General features: G+C 43.0%; 1 protein-coding gene across 1 annotated transcript in view; it reads right to left on the bottom strand.

Moving 5' to 3' along the window:
• LOC116961145 (E3 ubiquitin-protein ligase rnf213-alpha-like) overlaps positions 1-15,354 on the bottom strand; it is a 59,230-nt gene extending 43,876 nt beyond the window's left edge. Inside the window, exons 1-19 of the mRNA XM_032991172.2 lie at positions 15,271-15,354; positions 14,035-14,155; positions 12,850-12,932; positions 12,367-12,463; positions 11,590-11,629; positions 11,191-11,259; positions 10,901-11,077; positions 10,066-10,277; positions 9,082-9,371; positions 6,571-6,776; positions 5,517-5,690; positions 4,658-4,856; positions 3,731-3,795; positions 3,140-3,338; positions 2,624-2,743; positions 2,429-2,527; positions 2,077-2,205; positions 1,673-1,877; positions 678-857 (exon numbers count right to left, since the gene is read on the bottom strand). Of these exons, the coding sequence (XP_032847063.2) occupies positions 678-857; positions 1,673-1,877; positions 2,077-2,205; positions 2,429-2,527; positions 2,624-2,743; positions 3,140-3,338; positions 3,731-3,795; positions 4,658-4,856; positions 5,517-5,690; positions 6,571-6,776; positions 9,082-9,371; positions 10,066-10,277; positions 10,901-11,077; positions 11,191-11,259; positions 11,590-11,629; positions 12,367-12,463; positions 12,850-12,932; positions 14,035-14,140 (2,650 nt within the window). The 5' untranslated portion in view covers positions 14,141-14,155; positions 15,271-15,354. The remainder of the gene's footprint in view (positions 1-677; positions 858-1,672; positions 1,878-2,076; positions 2,206-2,428; positions 2,528-2,623; positions 2,744-3,139; positions 3,339-3,730; positions 3,796-4,657; positions 4,857-5,516; positions 5,691-6,570; positions 6,777-9,081; positions 9,372-10,065; positions 10,278-10,900; positions 11,078-11,190; positions 11,260-11,589; positions 11,630-12,366; positions 12,464-12,849; positions 12,933-14,034; positions 14,156-15,270) is intronic.
• Positions 15,355-21,083: the final 5,729 nt, after the last annotated feature.

Below are 21,083 nucleotides of genomic sequence, written 5' to 3'. Positions count from 1 at the left end.
GCGTGCAGAAGAGAAGGCACCAGGGAGACCTTATTGCAGCCTTTCAATACTTAACGGGGCTGATAAGAAAGATGGGGACAGACTTTTTAGTAGGTCCTGTTGTGATAGGACAAGGCATAATGCTTTTAGACTAAGAGAGGGTAGATTTAGAGTAGATATAAGGAAAAAATTTTTTACAGTGAGGGTTGTGAAACACTGGAACAGGCTGCCCAGAGAGGTGGTAGATGCCCCATGTCTGGAAAGATTCAAGCTTAGATTGGACAGGGCTCTGAGCAACCTGATCTAGTTGAAGATGTCCCTGCTTATTGCAGGGGGGTTGGACTAGATGACCTTTAAAGGTCCCTTCCAAGTCAAACTATCCTATGATTCTAACAACACAAATACAATTCTATAAATAAATCATAAGAACACTGTAATATTTTAATTGCTACACATTGTACAGAAGAAGAATAACATTTTCTGTCTTTTGTTGTGTTAACAGGGCTTAAAAATATTGCCTGTATGCAGCTTTTGTAATTTTTGCCTTTCTGTTTGGTCTCTTGCAGAGAATTTTTTGTTTTCTTTTTATTTTAGATACCTTTCCAATAGATAAGATTTTATCTTTTCTCCATTGCATAGGAAAATACACCACATGGAACTACTGTTTTGGGAAATAAATTTGGAAACTGTAAGCTTACCACAGTTGCACAATATATTCTGAAATTGCACATGATGGTACAAGATGATGGACAATATGTTGCAGGGGATGTCTCCTGAGAAAAGTCGATCCCTCAAAAAGCAGAAGAAATTGTAAAACCGGTGAAGCAGGATTTTTGCATTTTCACTGATCTGATTTTGAAGCTTGTGGTCCCACTTATCTGTAAAAGAGATTAAATCTAGTGATAGAGCTGTGCTTTCAAAAGAAGCAGTTTCCCCACTGGATTTCTTTTTAACATACATCCTTAGGAAGAGTTAGCAGATTCGAAGCACCCTGCCTCCAGGCCATGAATAGTAAGGGGATCTGTTACATTCACCTTTGTGAACTGCATAGATATGGTTGTTTTCCAATTAAGTGGCCAACATCAGTATATGAGAAAAATGTTGCTTTGTTTCCAGTCAATGTCAAATAGCATTTTTCAATTGTTTCAGGTATATGAAAAACAAAATGTGTCTTTAGAGGACCCTGGCCTAGCTTTGGTTATAATCCTCCCTCACACAGGAGATAAACCTCTTGGATGCTTCACAATTAGCATTTCTGTTTGGTTCTTCTTTTTTTTTTTTTTTTTTTTAAATTTCAGATGGTATTTTTTTTTTAATATCCTTCATTTAAAAAAATGAAACATCTCTCATGATTGTTCAACAAAACATCACTTCAACTTGAAAAAAAAATTGACATGCTTCTTAGTTTCTGAAATGAAACATCATTTTCCCAGGATATGTGAATATTTTGTCTCTTCCATTTTGTGTTGGCAACAAACTTGGCAGATCTTTGAACAAAGCTGGTGAAACCTCATCTTCCCTTCTAGCAAAAGAAAGTACCTGATCTCACACTTCACTAAGCTCCATGGCTGAACTTTTGTTTGGTGTGGGATTTTAGTAATATGTGCATCAGATGTTGGTTGGCTATCAGAGCCCATCAAATCTCACTTCCAAAACAAAAATTAAAAAAAAAGCCCCTCTGCGGGAAACTCACTGAGAACGGAGTGGAGATCACAGATCACAGAAGAGCTGAGCACCTCTGTGAGAACTGGGCCCGTGCTGTCAACAAATCTGTCTACTTTTTCCAACATGCTCATCTTGTCTGAGAATATTTTCTCAACAACAGCAGAAATCACTTTCACGTCAGTTGACCTGTTTATCTTGATGACTTTGGAAACCATTTTTACTAAGATGGGCTCCTGTAGGGACAATAAATTTCTCCTCTTAGTTGTAAATAGGCTTTGCAGAACTTGTACTTTTACAGAAAATTCCTCTCCCACACCATTAACCCACCACAGGCCAAATAAGCACAGCTATAAGAGTGGCTCAGTGTAGCGGGAAGTAGAAACTCTCAGCTGTGCAAGAAGGGATGGTGGTATTTAGATAGAAACTCTGTACCTCACTCTTCTCAAAGTTTTTAATCCTTTGAATGACACAATCTCTAAAGCAGCTCTCCAAAATTTTATTCCAGCACTTGTCCTTCTTCGTGAATTCCAAATACAAGTCCAGAAGTTTTCTGCCATCTACCTGCAGGAAGGAAATTCTTAAACTGCTGTTGGTTTCTGAGCCCTTACCAAATACCATAGGGTTCTCAGAGTGTGGCGAGTATTTATGCCCCTCTACACCAGCAAGGAGCTGGCTGCTTCAGCTCCCATCATCCAAACACTGACTGGGACAAAACATAGCATCTTGGGGTCAGAAGAAGTCTGAGCATCACCTCCCCACTTGGAGTTAAGTAACCGTAACTTACTTTCTCCAGCCACCTTTCAAATATGCTGTACATCAAGCTTTGCCATTTCTGGGTCCATTCCACACAGAGGATCTTAAGCAAGAACAGCTCATGCCACACCTGTGGCAAAAAGAAAAGCTGGTCAACTGGGCCTCAAAGTATAGACAGACCTTCCAGGATGGGTGGTTATCCCTTGTGTGGATTCTTGCTACTCACACTGATGTCTTGCAGGAACCATCTATTTTCCATGGGTGGCCTGAGCAAGGATTTTTCCAGCCACAATTTGATGTAACCTTCAAACTCACTGAGCCTTTCTGAGGTAAACTGCTGAAATTCCTTGGGAAATAAAAAAAATTTAAGAATTGGCAAGAAGAGCCAGACTTTCACTCTGGCTTTTGATTCTTAACTGCGGTGTACAGAGTGAAAATGAAGTCCTTTTGATAACTATCAAGGACCTCCAAGAAGAGAAATGGCCGGCACACTCTGAGATGCTACCAGCTTTGTTTGCACCTCTTTGTCCGTGAAAACCCTCCTCATTTGCCCCAACACAAATTCTGACAAGGTTATAATAAGTAACTGAGAGTAAGCATAATGAGTAACTACATGCACTGCTGACACTCCTATAGTGGGCCATGTTTGAATGATCAAACCTGAACTGGCCCTTCTCAGATAAAAAAACATGGGTATATGTATTCATGAAAGCTACAGGTGTTTTGGCTTTTTTTTTTTTACCTGATTTGCTTGCAACACATCTGATTTTGCAGCAAACGTGTCAAGTATCTGTAGCAGTGACATTATCAAGCTAAATGGCACTGCATGATAATTCTTCAAGCAAAATAAAAGCAATGCATATGTTAAATTCAGGCACCGCATGGCATCTTCCATATTATTCTTGGGCTTCGTCAGCTGCTCCGTACCCCCTGACAGGGACCTGTGGACACAGAAAAGCACTGTACACCTCTTGTGTTAATTCTAATAATAGCATTTAAAAAACAGTCAACACAACCTTGAGTTTAAGTGTCCTTCATTTTCTGAACAATGTTATGCAATCTCAGCCAACCAGAGCCATTTATGTGTCTGAATCTGGAGCTCAATCCCACAACATGAGATGGAGGTAGACTGTCTGACAGGACAGATTCCCCCGGGGACCTCCTTACCTTATGATTGTCCTCATCCCCAGAGGGGTTGAAAAGATGACATACAACTAACAAAGAAAATTACTACAGCCTCCCTTGTTCTGCTCAACCACAAGTCTAGCCATTATTTCCCATCTCCTCCACAGAACTGTCCTAGTATTTTCCCTCTCAAAAGGTTAGCACTTACAAGTCCTTGAACCAGAATGCCATCCTTTCAGCAATGTTGTTCAAAACTCCATTCAAATCCTTTTCCTGAATAGAGGGTAAAAACATACACAGAAAACACTGTGAAAACACATCCATTCCTAGAGCTGAGGCAGTCTCCTATGAAAGCTGCTAAGTGTGAAACCTTCAGAGAATTTTTTTCTGCCAGTGTCTGATTTTAAAAAATCCCCAGTGCTCCCAGATGGAAAGGCAAATCTAGCTCATATTAAAACAACCACTTCAAATCCCACAGAAGCCATCTGTCTCCAAGATCTTTGGAGTTCAGTGGATGGTGTGGGAGGGCTTAGCTCAGATTTTTTCAAGTACAAGCCAGAGTGTGTTGGAGATAAACCCTATAATAAGCACCAACAAGTAGATTTTAACTGGAATTCATCTCCAGGGCCTACAGAGGATATTACAACAGTCTAGGTAAAACATAAGTAAGAATGACAGAAAGTAGGTTCCCCAAAACAAGTCCAATTTTCCAATTTTGATTTAAAAAAATTACTGCTCCAAAAATGCAAGTTAGAACTTTAACTTCCTTCTTTCAGCCTTTCCAGCTTTAAAGAAAGTTCCAATTTCTTGATCCTCACAGTGTTCATTTTGGGTTCTGTTTTTGGGGACAAGGTATAAAAATTGTTTGAAGATTCTGATTGAAATTCACTTGATACAGAATTTGATAGTAATTTTCTGACCAGACCAAAAAACAATGAGATCCTCTTGCCCTTTCTCTTCTGCCACTTCTCTCAAAACATGGTTATTGAGCTCTTATTCCAGGTTCCTATGATTCAACCCCTTGGATTTGTTGAAAATTTCTTCAGGAGACAGTGAGACTTTCTAGCTTACCTGTACAAAATTGTACAACTTTCCATAACCTAGGAAAGAAACACTAAAAAGAAGTTGATCTTACATGCACTTGGGATGGTTTACAGACTAAGTCGACGATGCGGAGATATACAGTATCCAGGAGGAGGTGAGGTGAAAACTTGATTTGGAGCACAGAGTCCTTGGTGAAATTCTTCAGTGCCAACATCTCCAAGACCATCTTTGCCAGCGGAGAGCAGCTTTCAATGAATGACTTGTGAATCTCCACCATCGCCAGGACTTTCCTATGAAAATGGACCATCAACAGCAGATTCACTTTAGAGCATCAGGAGGCACTTTGTGCCATCTCATGTGCTCCTGTGGCTGGCAATCGTGGCACTGGACTTAAAGAAGAGGTGGCTGGACATTGAATGGCATATCTGGGATTTTATAGCAAGTGAATTTACACTATAAGACCTTTTTTTTTTTTTTTTTTTTTTTCTTTTTGAGACTCTTAAAGAAGGAATTCTGTGTTTGAGACTTTCTGTCCAGGTGACACCATCCTGTATAAATGCACATACATGCCTTTGATTCCTGTCCAGTTTGCCTGCAGACAGGATATTTTGGAGTGAGTCCACCTTTCCCACTGTGAAACAATGCCCAAATGAGGATCTCGGGGTAGTTCTCTCCCTAAGGCCACTCCCAACAGGCTGTCTGAATGCGACTGCACAGTCCTCAGTTCAGTTTTCCTCTTCCTCCAATTCGCCTTCAACCACTCTCCTCTTCCCCCAGTTAGAGCCCAGGGCAGGAATAGGATGTAAAGTGAATGACTTGCATCCCAGGGAAGAAACAAAAAGTTTTTGGTGGTTGGAAGTCCACAAGCAAAAGCAATGAAAAATTATTCTAATAGTACAACAGCTTATTTCCCTGATACAGTCTTGATGCTGTCTCCCTTTTAAACCTACCTCTGCTTCTCTTCGTCATCTCTCAGATGCAACAAATGTTGTAAGGAAATGGTTTCTGGAAAAAAGCGGTCCTCCTTTTCCTCTGTGATTGCATATAGCAATGGAATCAGCCAAATACACAAGGTGTTACCTTTATTACTTAAGCAAATTTCCTTCACAGATGAAATGTAATTGCTGAAAAGGAAGAAAACCACCAAAAATCTCCATCAGTGGTCAGAGTTTCCATAACCACTGCCTAGAATGGCAGTGGGAGCTGTGTGCTTTCCCCTTAACCCAATGGCATTCACCTTGCCAACACGTAGATGTATGAAGGTGTGTGAGAGAGTGTGAGAGCTTGGTTCTAGAGACCTTATCAGCAGACATTCATGTACAACAAATTAATCTCACCCCAGCTTTCCCAAAACAGTCTCCTTCCATAAGTTTTATGTAGCAAAGGGAAATCAAAAGAAAAAAACCCTCAAATGATATAGGTTATATCTAAACAGCATGACAGAATACAGTAAGCTGAATTTGTGGTATAACATAATCATTTTTGTAGGGCTTAATTCAGCTGTCTGCAAAAATGTCTAATTGTCTTTGAGATGTCTGGGACATCCAAGATAGACCTGCAGGGTTTTCAGATATGAACCAGAACTTATGGGATATATTAGTCCTTTCAAATTGTCAGCAGGAGGCTTGGTGAGATAGCACAGGGCATCTAAAATGACACTGATGCCCAGTGAAGTCTTGGATCTCCAAAGATTACAAAAGAAGCCCAGACACCTACATACGTGCATAAATGTAAGGGTCTGAAACTCAAACCAATCTCTGCCAAAAATAGAACCTGTGGCTCTCCTTTTATCAGAGACATGACAGAGGGGACAAGCTATACAGGTTATGGCAGCCAGTGGCAGAAATACAACTAGGAAGTGCTGAAGTGAAGGGGAAAGAGTGTTGGGGGACCACATTCTACCTCTGTCTTCACACAATTGTTCCATGGAGAAAAAGGCCCAACGAACTGAATGACTACAGAAGGATCTGTAACTCAAGAAAGTAGAATGACACTTTCAATTACCTCTTTCCTCTCAGATACTTGAATTTGCCTTGAAATGGGCCGATGTCCTGGAAGAGTTTTTCAGTCTTGATAATTACCTCTTTGCTTAGTGGGACATTATAACAAAATGAGGTGTGTAAGGCAAAAAGCAGTCCATCATCTTTATGCTCCTCTGTCTCCAGGTATCCAATGATCTTGTCCACGAACTTTTTCATGTTATCGTGCAACTGGACAATGAGAATAAGGAAAGGGAGTTTCACCAAGATAGACAAGACTATTTTACTTGAGGAACTGGGAAGGGTTCAGGATGGAGGATGGAAGATGGAAGTTGCTATGAGTCATTATTTGGAGGCAAACACCTTGCAGTTAAAGCACTTAAAGACAGGTTCCTGTCTTTGCAACAGCTAAAAAAAATCCGATCTTCTATTGTGTCTCACTGCCCTGGCACTATGCCAGGGAGAATGTTTTCCTGGCTGTCACAAGTTTATCAAGCAGCTCTTATGTGCTGAATCCACACCAGCACCAGGACTATACTCTAGGATGCTCAAGCCCTACCACAGATGAAGTATAGGTAAACAGATCTTCAGTCTCCCATCTGAACTGGGAAATCAAAGGGAATCAAAAGGAATAAATACTCTCAGGGGTCTAGCTTAGTATAGGAGCATGACTTCATGACAGAGAAACCCAAAGGGCAGATAAACAACTTTCACCTATACAGAGATGCAGCACCTATCACTCTACTCCTCTCATTGGGATTTCCCTACAGATGACTTGCAAGGCATTGCTCTGTATCCTGTGTAGCCCAGGTGTACTTTAGGCTTTCCACTGTGTGTGACCTTTTAGGATACATCCACAATGTAAGACAACATCCCCACCTAGATGTTTGTAACCTAGGTACCCAGTCCTCTTCTGTATATACCCTGCTGACTCCCTCTGAGGCAAGCCCCCAGCCCATGCCAGGTGGATATGGCACCTCAGTTCAAACAGGGCTTCCATTAAACAGGACTGGTAGGTTGAGCCTGGCCAACAGCCAAACACCCACCAGGCTTCTCACTTAATCTCTTCTCCTGTGGGCCAGGATGAAAACGGGCAGAAGGTGAGAAGACCACTGAACTGAGATAATGATAGTTAGTGAAAGCAAAAACTGTGCACATAAACAAAGCAAAAAGAATTCGTATAATACTTCTCATTGGCAGGCAGATGTTCAAGCCCTTCCTGGGTGGCAGGGCCTCAGCATGTGTAACAGTTGCTTGGGAAGACAAATACCATAACTGTGAACATCCCTCCTTCCTCCTCATTTCTCTGAGCTATTATTGCTGAGGACAACATCATATACTATGGAATATGCCTTTGATCAATTGGGGTCAGCTGTATTGGCTATGTCCCCTCCCAACCTCTTGTCCACCACCAGTATATTCACTGTGGGGAACAAGGGGAGAGAGAAAGTCTTGATGCTGTACAAGCACTGTTTAGCAGCAGCCAAAACATTCATTTGTTATCAACACTGTTTTAGTCACAAATGTAAGGCACAGCGCTATATGCTGTGAAGAAAGTTAACTGCATCCCAGCCAAACCTAGCACCATCTCAGACAGAAGCCATGCTGGTATGGGTGTGGACATCAGTGGTCTCCTTCAGCCATGGAGATTTTGCCTTCTTATTGCATTTGCAGGATAGGGATGCACTTCCATGAACAATGAGTATACTGACTTCAACCTTTCTTGCAGGATTCCTGATCAACCCATAGCAAGAGATGGATGTGTCCAGGGCAAAATTCCACCTGTCCGCCTTAGGGTAAGACAAACATACTACCCTTTGTCCCTTGCAGATGGATCTCTGCTGGTAATAAAGAGAGTTGGGTAGGGGAAACTTGCTCAGGTGGACCTGTTCACACTGAAAGTAGCACTCAGCTCAGGAAAGTAAACACCTGAAAGAAGTAATTTCAGCACAGAGAGGATCCATCATTGCTGTCAATAAGGACTGGTAAGCCATTCCTCTGACTAAACATCAGTGCATACTGAATGACTCTCCAATCCTTCAATGACTCTGTAGACTACTCAGCATCTACAAAAGGAGTTAAGACATTCAGCACGTATGCACCCAGTTATTTTTCAGTATGCCACTATTATTTTAGACGTCTGCAACCTTGAACTGTATTCTACATTTGCTTCATACTGCTGAGAAATAAGTCAAATGGGAATCTAATTTTAAAGTGCAGCACTGAAGCCAGAACATAACTGCATGTGAAATTCTTTTTTTCCATGCAGGATTCTCAAAACCAGGGTAGTCGTTCCATGACCCAGACTCAAAGATAGTTCTACAAATGACACCATCTGGGTCTGATTCCAATAGAATATCTCCTTTGACCTCATCAGTCTTTGGGTCCAACCCAGAAATTGGAAAAAACAATAAAATAACATCCATCCCTTTGATGTTCAAAACCCTGTGTGGATTTAGAGGTAGCTGCAGAAATTTCTGCTCTGGGATCTGTCTACCTGGGAGCTGCTTAGTACTTTGGCTTGGTGCATACTTACCACTTGCTCAGTAAGATTAGTTGAAAAGGTTTTGCCTTCTTCAGCATGTCCAAGATAGATTTTGAAGTTCTCTGTGTAGTTCTTCAGTTTCCTTTCTATATTCTTAAAGCTGCTCTGGAGCCTGATGGGCCGGAGAAATTCATCTGCAAGGTGTTCTATAATACCACAGTTGACTGACTTCTGGGGCATTGTTGTTGAAGACCAGAATTTGAAGGCAGACAAGTATTTGAAGTTAGCTATTTTTTTTTCATGAAAATAGCACTTCAGGTTTTCAAAAATGGTCCACGTTCCTGGGGAGGAATCAGGGTTTGTGAACAAACCTTGAAGCCTATAAAGGATGAATCTTAAACTGTCCTTGAGCTAACAATACCAATTGCATTATATGAATGCCAAGCCCAGCTGAGTCATAACTGAGCCACTAATGCACAAAACTCACCATGAATATTTAAATTCAGCACTAGATATCTCACCTGCACTTTAGATGGGCCTGGTGTGCATAGCCCATGGCTGATTCAATTGCTCCAACAATAGGTGTCTACTACTTCTTGAGTCACCCTGGCATATTCAAAACATCTATACAGTGTGGCAGATCCAACACTGGACCTCCAGCTCACCTGCACCCTTCTGGAGTGGCAAATGAAAGCCTGATGGTAGATGCAAAGGTGATTCAAAGCTTTATTACACACTCTCCCTTGCCCAACAATGAAAAGTCTGAGTTTATTCTGGGAAAATGCAAAATAACTTAAACACTCCTCCCAGAATAGTTTGTGTTTGTGTTATATAAAGAATTTGTCTGTGTTAAATAAATATCTCTTAAGCGTATGTGTCAAAAATCCCCACAATAAATATGCTTCTGTTGTAGGAAGCAGGTGCTGCCCCAATGTGAAGCAAAACAAGGGAGAGTTTATATTCATCTGCTACATGAAAGGATTTGTTGGTCATACTTCACCCCACTCCACCTTTTGAAGAAAGCACAACACTTACCATCTGCTTTGATCTCTTCCTTGGGGATGTTTATGACTCGATGTAACTGACCATCTATATTCTTGGAGTCCATTCCATAAATATGCTCTAAATCACATAATCTAACTTCAGAGTCAGCTGAGAGTACATTAAAGATAGCATATTTATAAAAAATTGGTCCTCTCTGTAGGTCAGAAATGGGGATCATCGCATGGCCCACCATCATTTTTTTTCTAGAATAGAACAGAGAAGAACATTAATTCGTTACTACACCATAAGGAGCTTCCATCAGGTTCAACCCCAGATAGACTTTGGCTGTACAGATCAGTTCGTGCAGCAAGAATGAGCAACCAACATTCATATTCAAAAGGCAAAGTTCAACAAAATGCCTCTAGCCTTTATAATGGCAGACAAAACCTTGATAATCTAACCTGAGCTTGAAGGTTTATCTGACAGGAGAGAAATAAAAATAACTGGTAAGAAGTTTTGATGTGAACAACCCTGGTCCTAGCCAAATTTGCAGCTGTCTTGCAAAAAGAATGGGAAATGCATCTATAGATATTCCCGCTGAATGCTGCAACTGTACCAGAACTGAGGTGACTCTGTTCACTCCATCTTCTTTCATGCAAGACATCTGGTGACATTTGACAAGCAACATAATGTTTTAGACTTCCATACAGATCTGGCAGATCTGATGCAGGACCTAGAGAAGTTAGACTTAACACTGTAATTCACCCCTACAGATACCTAAATTCAGGTGTCTTTGGAGCTGAAGCCCAGGCTGGAACCTAAAGTTGGGGTGACCTGTATGCTTTCCAAAAATGTGACATTGACATACATTTAGGTATGTTTTTACCTTTTATTCAGAACAGCAAATTCCTGGTATTGTCCAGGTTGCTTGTAAATAGCAACACAGATCTTGGACGACAATTCAGAAAACCTGTATTTTTTTGACATTACAGCAACAAACTCTAGGGTCATTGTTTCTTCTGTTCGAAGTCTTTCATTGGACAGATATGGATTCTCCAGGCAGCTATTGGAAGGGAAAGAAATACTGTAAGGTCAACATCAAGCCCCCTTCCATCACTCTGTCACCATCTTCACCTCATCCACATCAGGACTTCAGGACAGCATTGAGATACTCACATGCATTTGTCACAGCCTCTGGCTGCAGCTCCTGGAAGAGTAGTATCTTCTGCATCATATCTTCCAGTCCTGTACAAATATCCTGATTACCATAAAGCATTTACAGTGGTCCCAGCTGCTTACATGCAACTATTAAGCCACTGTGTGAATAACTCAGATACAGATAGCGTGCTGTAGACCAAGTGGCATTGTAAAGAGACCAACTCCTGTCCTGGAGGGCCTCTACCTGTCTCCATCTCCATCTGAAGGTGGAGAAAGGACTTTAAGGTTGGAGTAGCCTTACAGTACTAAAGCTACACTTCCTCCCAAAGACAGCTCTTATCCCAGCAAGCTCCCAGATCTCAAGCTCCTTGAGGTCTGATGGGAAATTCCACAGCATACGTCTCTCCATCAACAAACCTGCTATCAGCTCCTAGGTCTTCTTTGTTTTCACTGTCATCTGCAAGTGAGGAGAATGGGTTAACATCAGCAGAAGATGCACCAAGACACAAAAAAATAGAAGATAGTTGCTTACTGTGAATGGGAGAGAAGCTCTTGAAGCTCCTCTCATCTTGGGTATGGTCCTTCAGGTCTTTGAACCAAGAATCCCAGCTCACTTGTGTGATCCCCCCACCCCCCATCTATCTTGCCAAGCTCCACCAATGCTTGGTACAGCTTTCCTGGGGATAAGGACATGGAGTAATCTGTGCTGCTGGGGGCAAAGGTGGGGCAGGGAATGGGCCTAAGGACAATAGTTAGCACACCTAATGCCAGCACTGGTGCTCGTCCCTCCCTCTGTGATCCAAAGCCACCAGCTGGCCAGCACAGAGGCACACAGGAAGCCTTGAGGCCCATGACACTGATTGCAGGGAGCTGCAGACTAACTTGTCAGAGAACTGTGTAGAGCAAGGATTGTCTAGGAATGGTCTCAACCAGGCCACTTTTTAGGGGTGCTTCCTTGAAAGGACAAATTCCTAGGGCTGGCCCCATCTTTTGTCTCACAATCTCACTTCCTGGGAGCCAGGAAGTGAATAAATAATGCTACAACACAGGCAGTGAGGGAAACAGCAACAAGGTAATATATAGAAGAGAGCAGAAATGCCCTTCTACTCCTCAAGATTGAATATTGATCTTCTTTTTGCCTGGGTTTCCTTACCCATTTCTGTTTCATCAAGACATTCACCAGTCACACTGTACCTGAACTGGAAGACAGTTTTTCCCAGAAGCTGCTGTCATGTGCAGTTGAGGGGTTGCTTCTCACCCAATCCAGGGATGAACAGGTATCACAGCCCTCCTTTGGGAATAATTCAGACATCAGGATACGATCTTCAGAGAAGATCATAGAGGAGCAGGTTTCACAAGGAAGGACTATGAATTCCACCTCAGGGGATCTAATGAATGTGGTTGTATCATTCCCAACTACTTTCCTCTGCTGTAAGCCCCTTTCCAGCCAGCCATGGCTAAGATATTCTACAACCTGCAAGCATCCACTCATTTTGCCAGCTTCTCTGTGGAACACCAGGTAGGGTGAAGCTCAGGTCTAACAGGATGGGTCCCTGGATTCCCCTGCGGCTCCAGATCCTGGCTAAGTGATGCTCAGAAATCATGTAACTTGACCATCCTGGACCTAGAGAAACAGGGTTCCAGCCTCAGTGTTTGGTCCTAGACCTTATCCCTTACCTGGGATGCAAGCATGGTATCTGTCAGCTGGTCTGTGCAGAGAGGTTGCTGCTCGTTGCTTTTTGGTGCTGCAGATTTCATTCCTGGTGCAAGAAAATGCATGTATTGAGCACAGTGTCTATCTTCATCGTATCTGCTACAACAATGCTAATTCCTCTCACTTTGCTTCTAATAATGAAGGAGCATCAATTGCTTTTACAATGCTCCATTTATCCAGTTAGAATCTGCTGAAAGGTACGATCTGGGCCAGCAGTCACACAGCCCAGATTTCCACCCTAGTGGGTGGACTCATCTGAGGCAGCTAAAAACTAGCAGATCTAATCCAAGACAGTTATCTAGATTCAGTAGAGGTGAGTTAACAATAGTGCAGTGAAAGAAAATGTCATTGAATGGGATAAAAGAGAAGCACATGGAAAAGAAGACAAGAAGGACTGGGGCAGGGCTTGCACCAAGTTTTATGAAGTCAGGAAACCAGTTCCTGCTGCTGAAATTCTGCCACATTCTGCCCCTTCCGAGGAAAACCACCCAGGAACAAACATGCTTGTGTCAAAATCATTGAGTAAGAGCAGACTATGCCTGCAACTTGATGCTCAGACATCCATCCAGCCTGCTAACAGCACCGTAAAAACATGCACATCAGCAATGTTCCTCCCCATTATTTGGTACTAGCATACAAATGTAAAGGCAGAGTGTGTGTCCCCACTGGGGGCAAAGTTTATTACAGGGCCTTTAGCACAAGTTGTGGCAACTTCTGCTTTTAGTTTTGCAGACTTCCTGATTAAATCCCTGGTGTAGGAGGTAAGAGACTGGCTGTCATACAAGTGTGACATGCTGCTTCTTTCAGATACCTTTTCTTTGGGCCTAGGGAGACTGGAGAGAGTTCACCATCTTTTTCTTTTTTTATACCATGTGAAACAGCCTTTTTTTTTTCTGGTAGCACTGATGAGAGATCAGCTTTATATAGATTTATATACATTTCCTTATAAATAACATTCATGTTTTTTAAACAGAAGATAAAGTTCACCCTCCATTACAGGAGCTGGAAGTCTTCAATGGGCAAGTACGCCTTTATACTTAGTTTCACTAGGCTTTCCCTTACTGTATAAAGGAAGAAGTTCTTAGATTAGAGTCACGGGGAGTGGGTTGGTGGCTGTTTACACAGCCTCCACCTACGTTTCCTGTTACCTCCTTTCTCACATAGCAGGCCGCTGCTGCCTTCCTGGACAGTCAGAAGCACAGGATGAGGTTTCTCTCTGCGTTCACCCTCTCTGTCCCCCTCTGCATCCTCCATAGTGGCAGCTCAAACCTGGACGGCCAAGAAGAAAACTTCAGCAATGAGACTTGCACCTTCAAAGCTAAAGGTCTAAAGGAAAGATTAAAAGACCACAAAGATCAGCCTGAGAAGACCAGGTCTTGTCATTTTACCTTCCCCCACAATCCCATGCAATGAGGAAGAGAACCTCATTTAGTAGTTATAACCTCACTGGTTTCAAACCCCTCTTCAAGCCATGTAGGAGTTTTCCAGCACCTCCAAGAATGCACAGGAGCATGGAAAAATCAGGTGTTTTTTATATTTACACCCTCTCCTGGAAACATGACTTCACATGAGTGTTTTGAGGAATTTCTATGAACTGGGACTTTCTAGATGAATGCAGTTCAGCTCAGTCCAGTTCTGCTTTGTGAAAGCAAAGGAAAAAGACCTGAAGTTTCTGTCCTGGTGTCTCTCTGTGTGCACTGCTTCACCTTTTTTCTGGTGTCCTCCCCTTCCTTGTTCCTGGTACTGCTCTCAGCTATATTGTGCATTGCTTCTCTCTCCCTCTCTCTGCAACTTGGTCTCTAAAAGCTTAAAGCCTGCTCAACCCCCTTTCCACGCTCACAGTTTTGTTTTTTTTTTTTTTTTTTTTTCTCCTCTAAACCAGCAAAACCATAAGACAATTCAAAAGACAATTTTTCCCCTTTCCCACCAAATGTTTTTCCTGCGATGCAGCAAGGGGCGAGAGCAGCACATTTTGAACAGCCCTGTAAACCCTCCTGCCTCAGCTTCGGGTGCGCAGGGAGACCGGGCGCACGGTTCTGGCCTGGCCGTGAACTGGGAGGGCGGGAAACCGAGGCAGGGACGGTCTCCCCTTGCCCTCACCCAGTCGGGGGGGCTGCTTCGGCTCCCCGGAGCCCGGGCAGCCTGCGGAGCGCGGGCTGGAGGTGGCAGCTCAGGGACAGCCGAGGCTCTGCCTGGCGAGCGGGAGAGAGCCGGGGGGGAGAGAGCGGGTGAAGCCCCGGGGGAGACGCGGGGCTCCCTCGGAGATGCTGCGGGGGGAAGCGCCCACAGAAGCCCCCACCCCAGAACCCCCCCGCTTTCCTTGGGTTAAAACTGTGCGAAGGCCTGAGCAAAACCCCGGCGCAGGACCCTGCCCTAGCCCCTACCTTGTGCTGTGGTTGCCACGGGTACATCCCCCCTCTAGACGGGGCTGTCGCTGCCTCTTATAACCCGCCCGGGTCTGACGGTTGCTCTTTCTCGGAAATCATGGAAAGTGAAAGAAACGGTCAAAGAGCAGCAGCGCGATGTTTCTTTCCTATCACAGGGCGGGGGAGGAAGTTTTTTGGCAAGAACAATAGCTCGGGCTCGCAGGGGAGCCCGCCCCGCGCTCTGTGGCCGCCCTGCCACGCCGTGGGCAGCCCGGGGGGGGGGGCGGGCCTCGGCCCCACAGGTCTCCCCGTGCCCCAGAGGTCCTGGAGTGCGTTGGCCCCACGGATCCCACCTCCCCTCCCACATTCCCCCGGGTTCCATCCTAACCCCGCAGATACTGCCCCACTCCACACACATGTCCCTCTGTTCCCCAGGGATCCTCAGCGTGTCTCAGTCCTACAAATACCCTTGTGCCTCCAGGGACCTGGGGGCTTTCTCCACCTCACCCCACTCCAGCTCTGGCTGTCCCCAGCATCACGGGGTCCCTACCACATGTCCCATGTAGTCCTTCTACGTAAGTCCCAGGATATCCTTGATGCTCTTTAGTCCCACAGATCCCCTCATGGCCCAAGGTCCCTCATCCACTCCCCAGCCCAATGGATGCTCCAGATCCCAGCCATGGCCTTCTTTCTGTCTTTGCACGTGGGCTCAAAAGCCAAATCTCAATGCCCTACTTCCCAGCACAGTGGAGCAGTGTCAGCTGAAGAACATGCCCAAGGCCACCAGCAAGGCTGCCATCGGGAGGGCAGTAGGTTCTGAGGCTGCTCAGGGGCAATCCTCAGGGTGCTGTGGGAAGCCCTGACCTGCAGCGTTCCATGCAAGTCCCTTAAGGTCCTGACTGACAGCCCTGAACTGGCTCAGTGGGTGATCCAGCTCATGATCACTCACGGTGGGTGACGTGGTGCCTGGGATGCTCCACAGGGGACCCAGGTGTCTATTGCAATTAGACCTTTATAGCATTGTGCTTGGTCATATTAAGCTACACCTCCGTGATTTCAGAAAATTCAACTTTGCCTCCTGCTAAGTGACAGGATATAACAATGTTTATTCAGAACTTGCCTCCTCACTCAGAGTCCATGTAGTACAATGTTTATTTCTTTCCCTCTTCTGTGACTCAGAAAGAGATAAAAGAAACTGAGACAATACTTGAGAGAGAACAAGTGAGTTAAACACGAGGCATTTGTAAATTCAGCAGAGTGTAACAGCAGCTGGACCTCATCTGTCTAAGGGGAGCACCTAGCCATAGAAGACATGTTTGGAGCAAGAGGAAGAGCAGTGGGATGAAAGCTCAGCATAGCAATAAGACTGCTGTCTCAGACATCTAGGGAGAGGATGACATACCAATGAACCAAGGAAATGTGCAAACAAGGCCAAGAGGACTGCAACCTGTGGGCAAGCATTGACTGTCCAACACTTGCTCCCCCCTTGCACGATAACAGATGTTGAACTGTCAAACGGCTGCTGGAGAGCATCTGCTGCAGCCTTATCCATCCTTGCTGAACAAGCAAACTGCCACAGCCCCCAGCTCAGCTCGTGCTTCGCCTTAGAGCGCTGACAGCTCAGACAGGATGGTTGGTCTCCATGCTGTCTTCCTCAGGCTTTGCCCCCAGCCTCAGGGGCTCTTCTGCACTTCTGAGCTTCATACCCATGTGTAGGGTGGCCTGTGCCCAGCCCTGGGCCCACAGGTGTTGAAAGGCACTTGCAGAGCTGGCTGCTGAGACCCAACGCTGGTCCCAGGACTCACAGGTGCCCTCTGGCAGAACAACCACTGCTTCTGATACCTTCTGCCAGAATGGGATCTGCTGTACCTGCCAGCCAAACTCAGAGAAAAGGCATGTCTAGGCTCTTTAGGAAAAGCACAGAGGAGCCACCAGTCTGTCACTGAAAACAGCTTATAAGAAACAGAGATGAAAAGCTGACAGTATTTGCTGCTTTATACAGCTGCAAGGGTGAGAAAGGAAGAATGCTGAGCTTGAAGCAAAACCAGAGCATTATAATGTTCTCTTTGAACATATGTCTATGTTACTCCATTGAAGTTCTTGCTTGGTTTACACTTTAGGGTTTACATTTTTTCTAAAGCTTGTATTTAAGACTTATTCTTTTCCTTTTCCTTTTTTTTTTTTTTTTTTCTTTTTTAAAGAAGCCAGCCAACCAGCTCATCAAAAGAGACACTGGAAAAGTAAAATGCCTCTATAGAGTTTTCAGTGTTTGAAGCCCTAAATCCTGCTGAGAACCACAGAAATCATCATTATAATACATCATTTTAAACAAGCTCTTGACACCAACGGATTTGGCAGAGTAGCAGATATTACAGGAGATATTTTGCCTGTTTCCTTATCAAAAAGCAAAGATAAAGCCTGGTTCTGTAACATAAACTACACTATCTAGGAGAGTATCATCTCTGTTAACTTTAAATTAACATCTGCCTTATCACATTATTGATATTTCATCACTGTACCAAGTATTAAGGATAGGGAAATATTGCCAGCTATCATTTTAAAATCCATATCACTATTCCAAGTAGCATGTATGGTAGCCTGTGAGCACATCAGCTGAATGACCTGTCATTTTTATTTAGTCATATCATTCTTGTCTGAGTAATCCTTTTGTGTGTATGTGGCAAGGGTCAGATAGGAAGAGCTCTTCTGCTGAAGTTTTTGAGTAGCAAAGTTATTTAGTCCTTGGTGATGGACTGAAGTAAGTACTTACAAAAAGTCTGAGCTGATTTAGCTAACGGAGATTATATAGTTTGATATCTTATCTCCTGATCTTGCTAGGAGCTGCCACTTTATCTTACCACCAAAAGCAATACCATGGGGAATGATTTGTGTGGCAACAGATGTAGATTAGCTGAATGAAATAGCACAGTTTCTTGAAATGTCATCTTGGTATGTGTCAGCTCTTAAAAGGTTTTCAACCTTGCAGAAGTACAAGTAGAAGAAACTAGCTGCTTGAGAGGCCCATATCATTTGATGTAAGTGAATGAATTGTGGGTACAATGATGTATGTAGCAGCTAGTTCTATACCAAAAAAAGATAAAAGTGATTTTCCTTGTTAGAAAAATATCCCTCCTGAAGACATGGCATTTCTGTAAAGTTACAATGCTTGGGCTTACTTAGGAGGGTTGGTTTTGGGTAGCAACCAAGTACAAGCTTTAAATTCTAAAGTAGTACTATTAAAACATCAAAAAGTGCTGACGCTGGTAGGATAGTAAGAGACAGGGTTAACCTGTAAAATTCAGACGCTGTAGTGCAGAAAAAAAAAGCTAGATTGGGAAGGGCTTGGAAAAAAATGAATGTGTAAAGGTGAAAATGTATGTGTAGAAAAAATATATGTGTTTTGATATGTTTCTAAATCTTCCCCTTACCTTGCCAACTGCAATTAGCATCTTACTTTGCCATGCCATGTTAGAAAGCTAAAGAGTACTAGCATGCCATGCCAGGTCAGGACCTAAAGTTTGTCTTGTGTCTATGTTTTTTCCCTTGATGGAAAGCAACTGCTTTGACTTAGTAATGGAGAGGTATTAACTCATGTCTGTGCTCACTTTCTGTTGTGTGAACATAGGATCTCCTGAAGGAAAATTTTAGAGAGTTTGACAGGACAGAAATAACACAAAAAACTTTGTTTAAACTTCCTGTAGAGTTTACCCTCTGCTTTCCTGAATAGCCCAGATCTTGCCCCATGTACCACAGACATTTTAAATATTTTCTGTCCTCTCAAGTCAGGAGTTGGGTCTAGAAAACACAATTGACAGGCCCTTCTTACTCCCAACAATCTTTGAGAGGGTTAAGGAGCCACTAGAGCCGACTGCTTGGCTTCCCTGCCTTTCCCTTCACTGTTGGTAATTTCAGTCAAAGTTTCATACCTAAATATCATTGAGGACCCAGTCCCAAATCCCCAGATGCCTCTTAAATTGAGATTTTGAAACTGGTGTTCAAGACATAGAAACATGCATCTGGATAGCATTTCATTTTCCTCATAAAAAAATCAAATCCTTCTTTATTTGATATAAGTGTAGACTTCAAAATCATTGTGCTTTAACTCATGAGGTTGCCCCTCTGGAAAATCTGATGTTCCTTTTTTATTCCCTGAGGTTGTTGATTTTGTTCGTTCCTTCCTCCCAGCCAACCATCCCTTCCCCCAGCTTTTATTTTTTTATTTTACTTTCTCTGTTCTTATTTCAGAGAGTCTTAGTCCTGTTGCATTTTTTGGGGAGTGAATGTTCCGGCGTAGTAATGCTACCTAGTGTTGTGTACCAAAGCTTAAGCAAACCCAAACATTAGCACCTAAGATGTATGAGGCTCCTGATCTAGAGACTATTTTAATCACGGTGCTGCTTTCACAATCGTTTTACTAAACCATTAGAAGACAGAAAGAATCATTAGGAATGATGCTCAGGAATCTGGAATAAAAAAACACCCTAAAACATTTTGCAAGGCACAATATTTCTTTTAAATGAAAGGAAATCCTACCATGGCAATACTGTGATTAAAATGCTATGAAAAGTCTTTAATAAACATCAGAGACATCATAGATATATCTTTCTTTAATGACATCTGATTAATTATGATATGGAGCTTATGCTGAGTGTTATTTTGACAAATTAGAAATTCTGCCTCAGGTCATCAGACACTTGTACTCCTTGTGCTGCACAAAATGGATGTGTGCTAAACAATGACAGGATCTGATTCAAAATTCTGAAAGCAAGCCAAAGCTGCCACAGTTGCTTGCTCTGTAAATTGTCCCAGGGGCTTCATCTGCAAGAGGAAATTACAGGTTTGGAATCGCCCCATAGCACAGCTGTACCAGTAGGTTGTATGAGAATTATGTGGTAGGCACAGAGGACACATTTTAATTCTAGAGTCTCTTGCCTCCTTTGGCTAAGGTTAGAAGATGGAGCTAAACACCCCCACGTCTGGTTTGTGGCACCTTGTTTTTGGGAGATGGACAACACATGCAGATAATGCAGTAGTGCATACATACATGTGTGCTAAGGCATCTCTGAAGCAGTAATCTCAGAGAGACTTTGGCACTGTTTCTAAAAGATCTTGTGCAAACTGTGCTACGCAATTTTCATATCTTCTTCTGAAGCTTATTTAATTGACAGTGTTTTCTCTCCTAATTCTTTCCTGACATCATGCTTTACAACACTACCTAAAGTTCTGCAAAATATTCAGAATGAAATCAGCAAAGTTCATATGCCAAATTTAGGGATTAATCTGATAAACTGTGGGTGCGATTTATTTGTTTGCACATACAGAGACCCAAGGGATATGCTTGGTCTATAGCCATGTAGATTTTTCCTCACTCCCATAAAACATACAGAATTATCAATTTCTAATTCTGCAAACCACTTTTTAGCCCTATGAATTTCAACACAAGTTCTTACATTTTCTTACTTTGCAGTTATAATGAGCAATAACATTTAATCTTATTTTCAGTGGGCAGAGTTCAAACTGTAGTTTTGTTCTCTCAAGTATTTTAGCAAAGCTTATTGTTTTAATGTGGCATGGTCCCCTGGCTGCATCTCATCAGTAATTTTTCTTTCTTGAGAAAGAGAAATAAACTCTTAACTCCTTCATGTACCTAAAGTGTCTGTTAAATCATTTTGGCATATTAAGAATAGATCAGGAGAACAGTGAAACTCTTTTTCCCTCTATTATAATCTGAATTATTCTATCTCTGCACTTACCGTTAGCCAGTGAGCCTTCTCCTTCCCTTAGGGCATTTTCGGTGTAGTCTCTGTGTGATGATCTTTTTCTGATGGCAA

The sequence above is a fragment of the Tyto alba genome, unplaced genomic scaffold (genome assembly GCF_018691265.1).
Source record: "Tyto alba isolate M040663 unplaced genomic scaffold, T.alba_DEE_v4.0 Super-Scaffold_2, whole genome shotgun sequence".
In the NCBI taxonomy this organism is placed as follows: Eukaryota; Metazoa; Chordata; class Aves; order Strigiformes; family Tytonidae; genus Tyto; species Tyto alba.
Note: the sequence above shows the minus strand (reverse complement) of the source record. Positions and strands in the feature narration are given on the sequence as shown.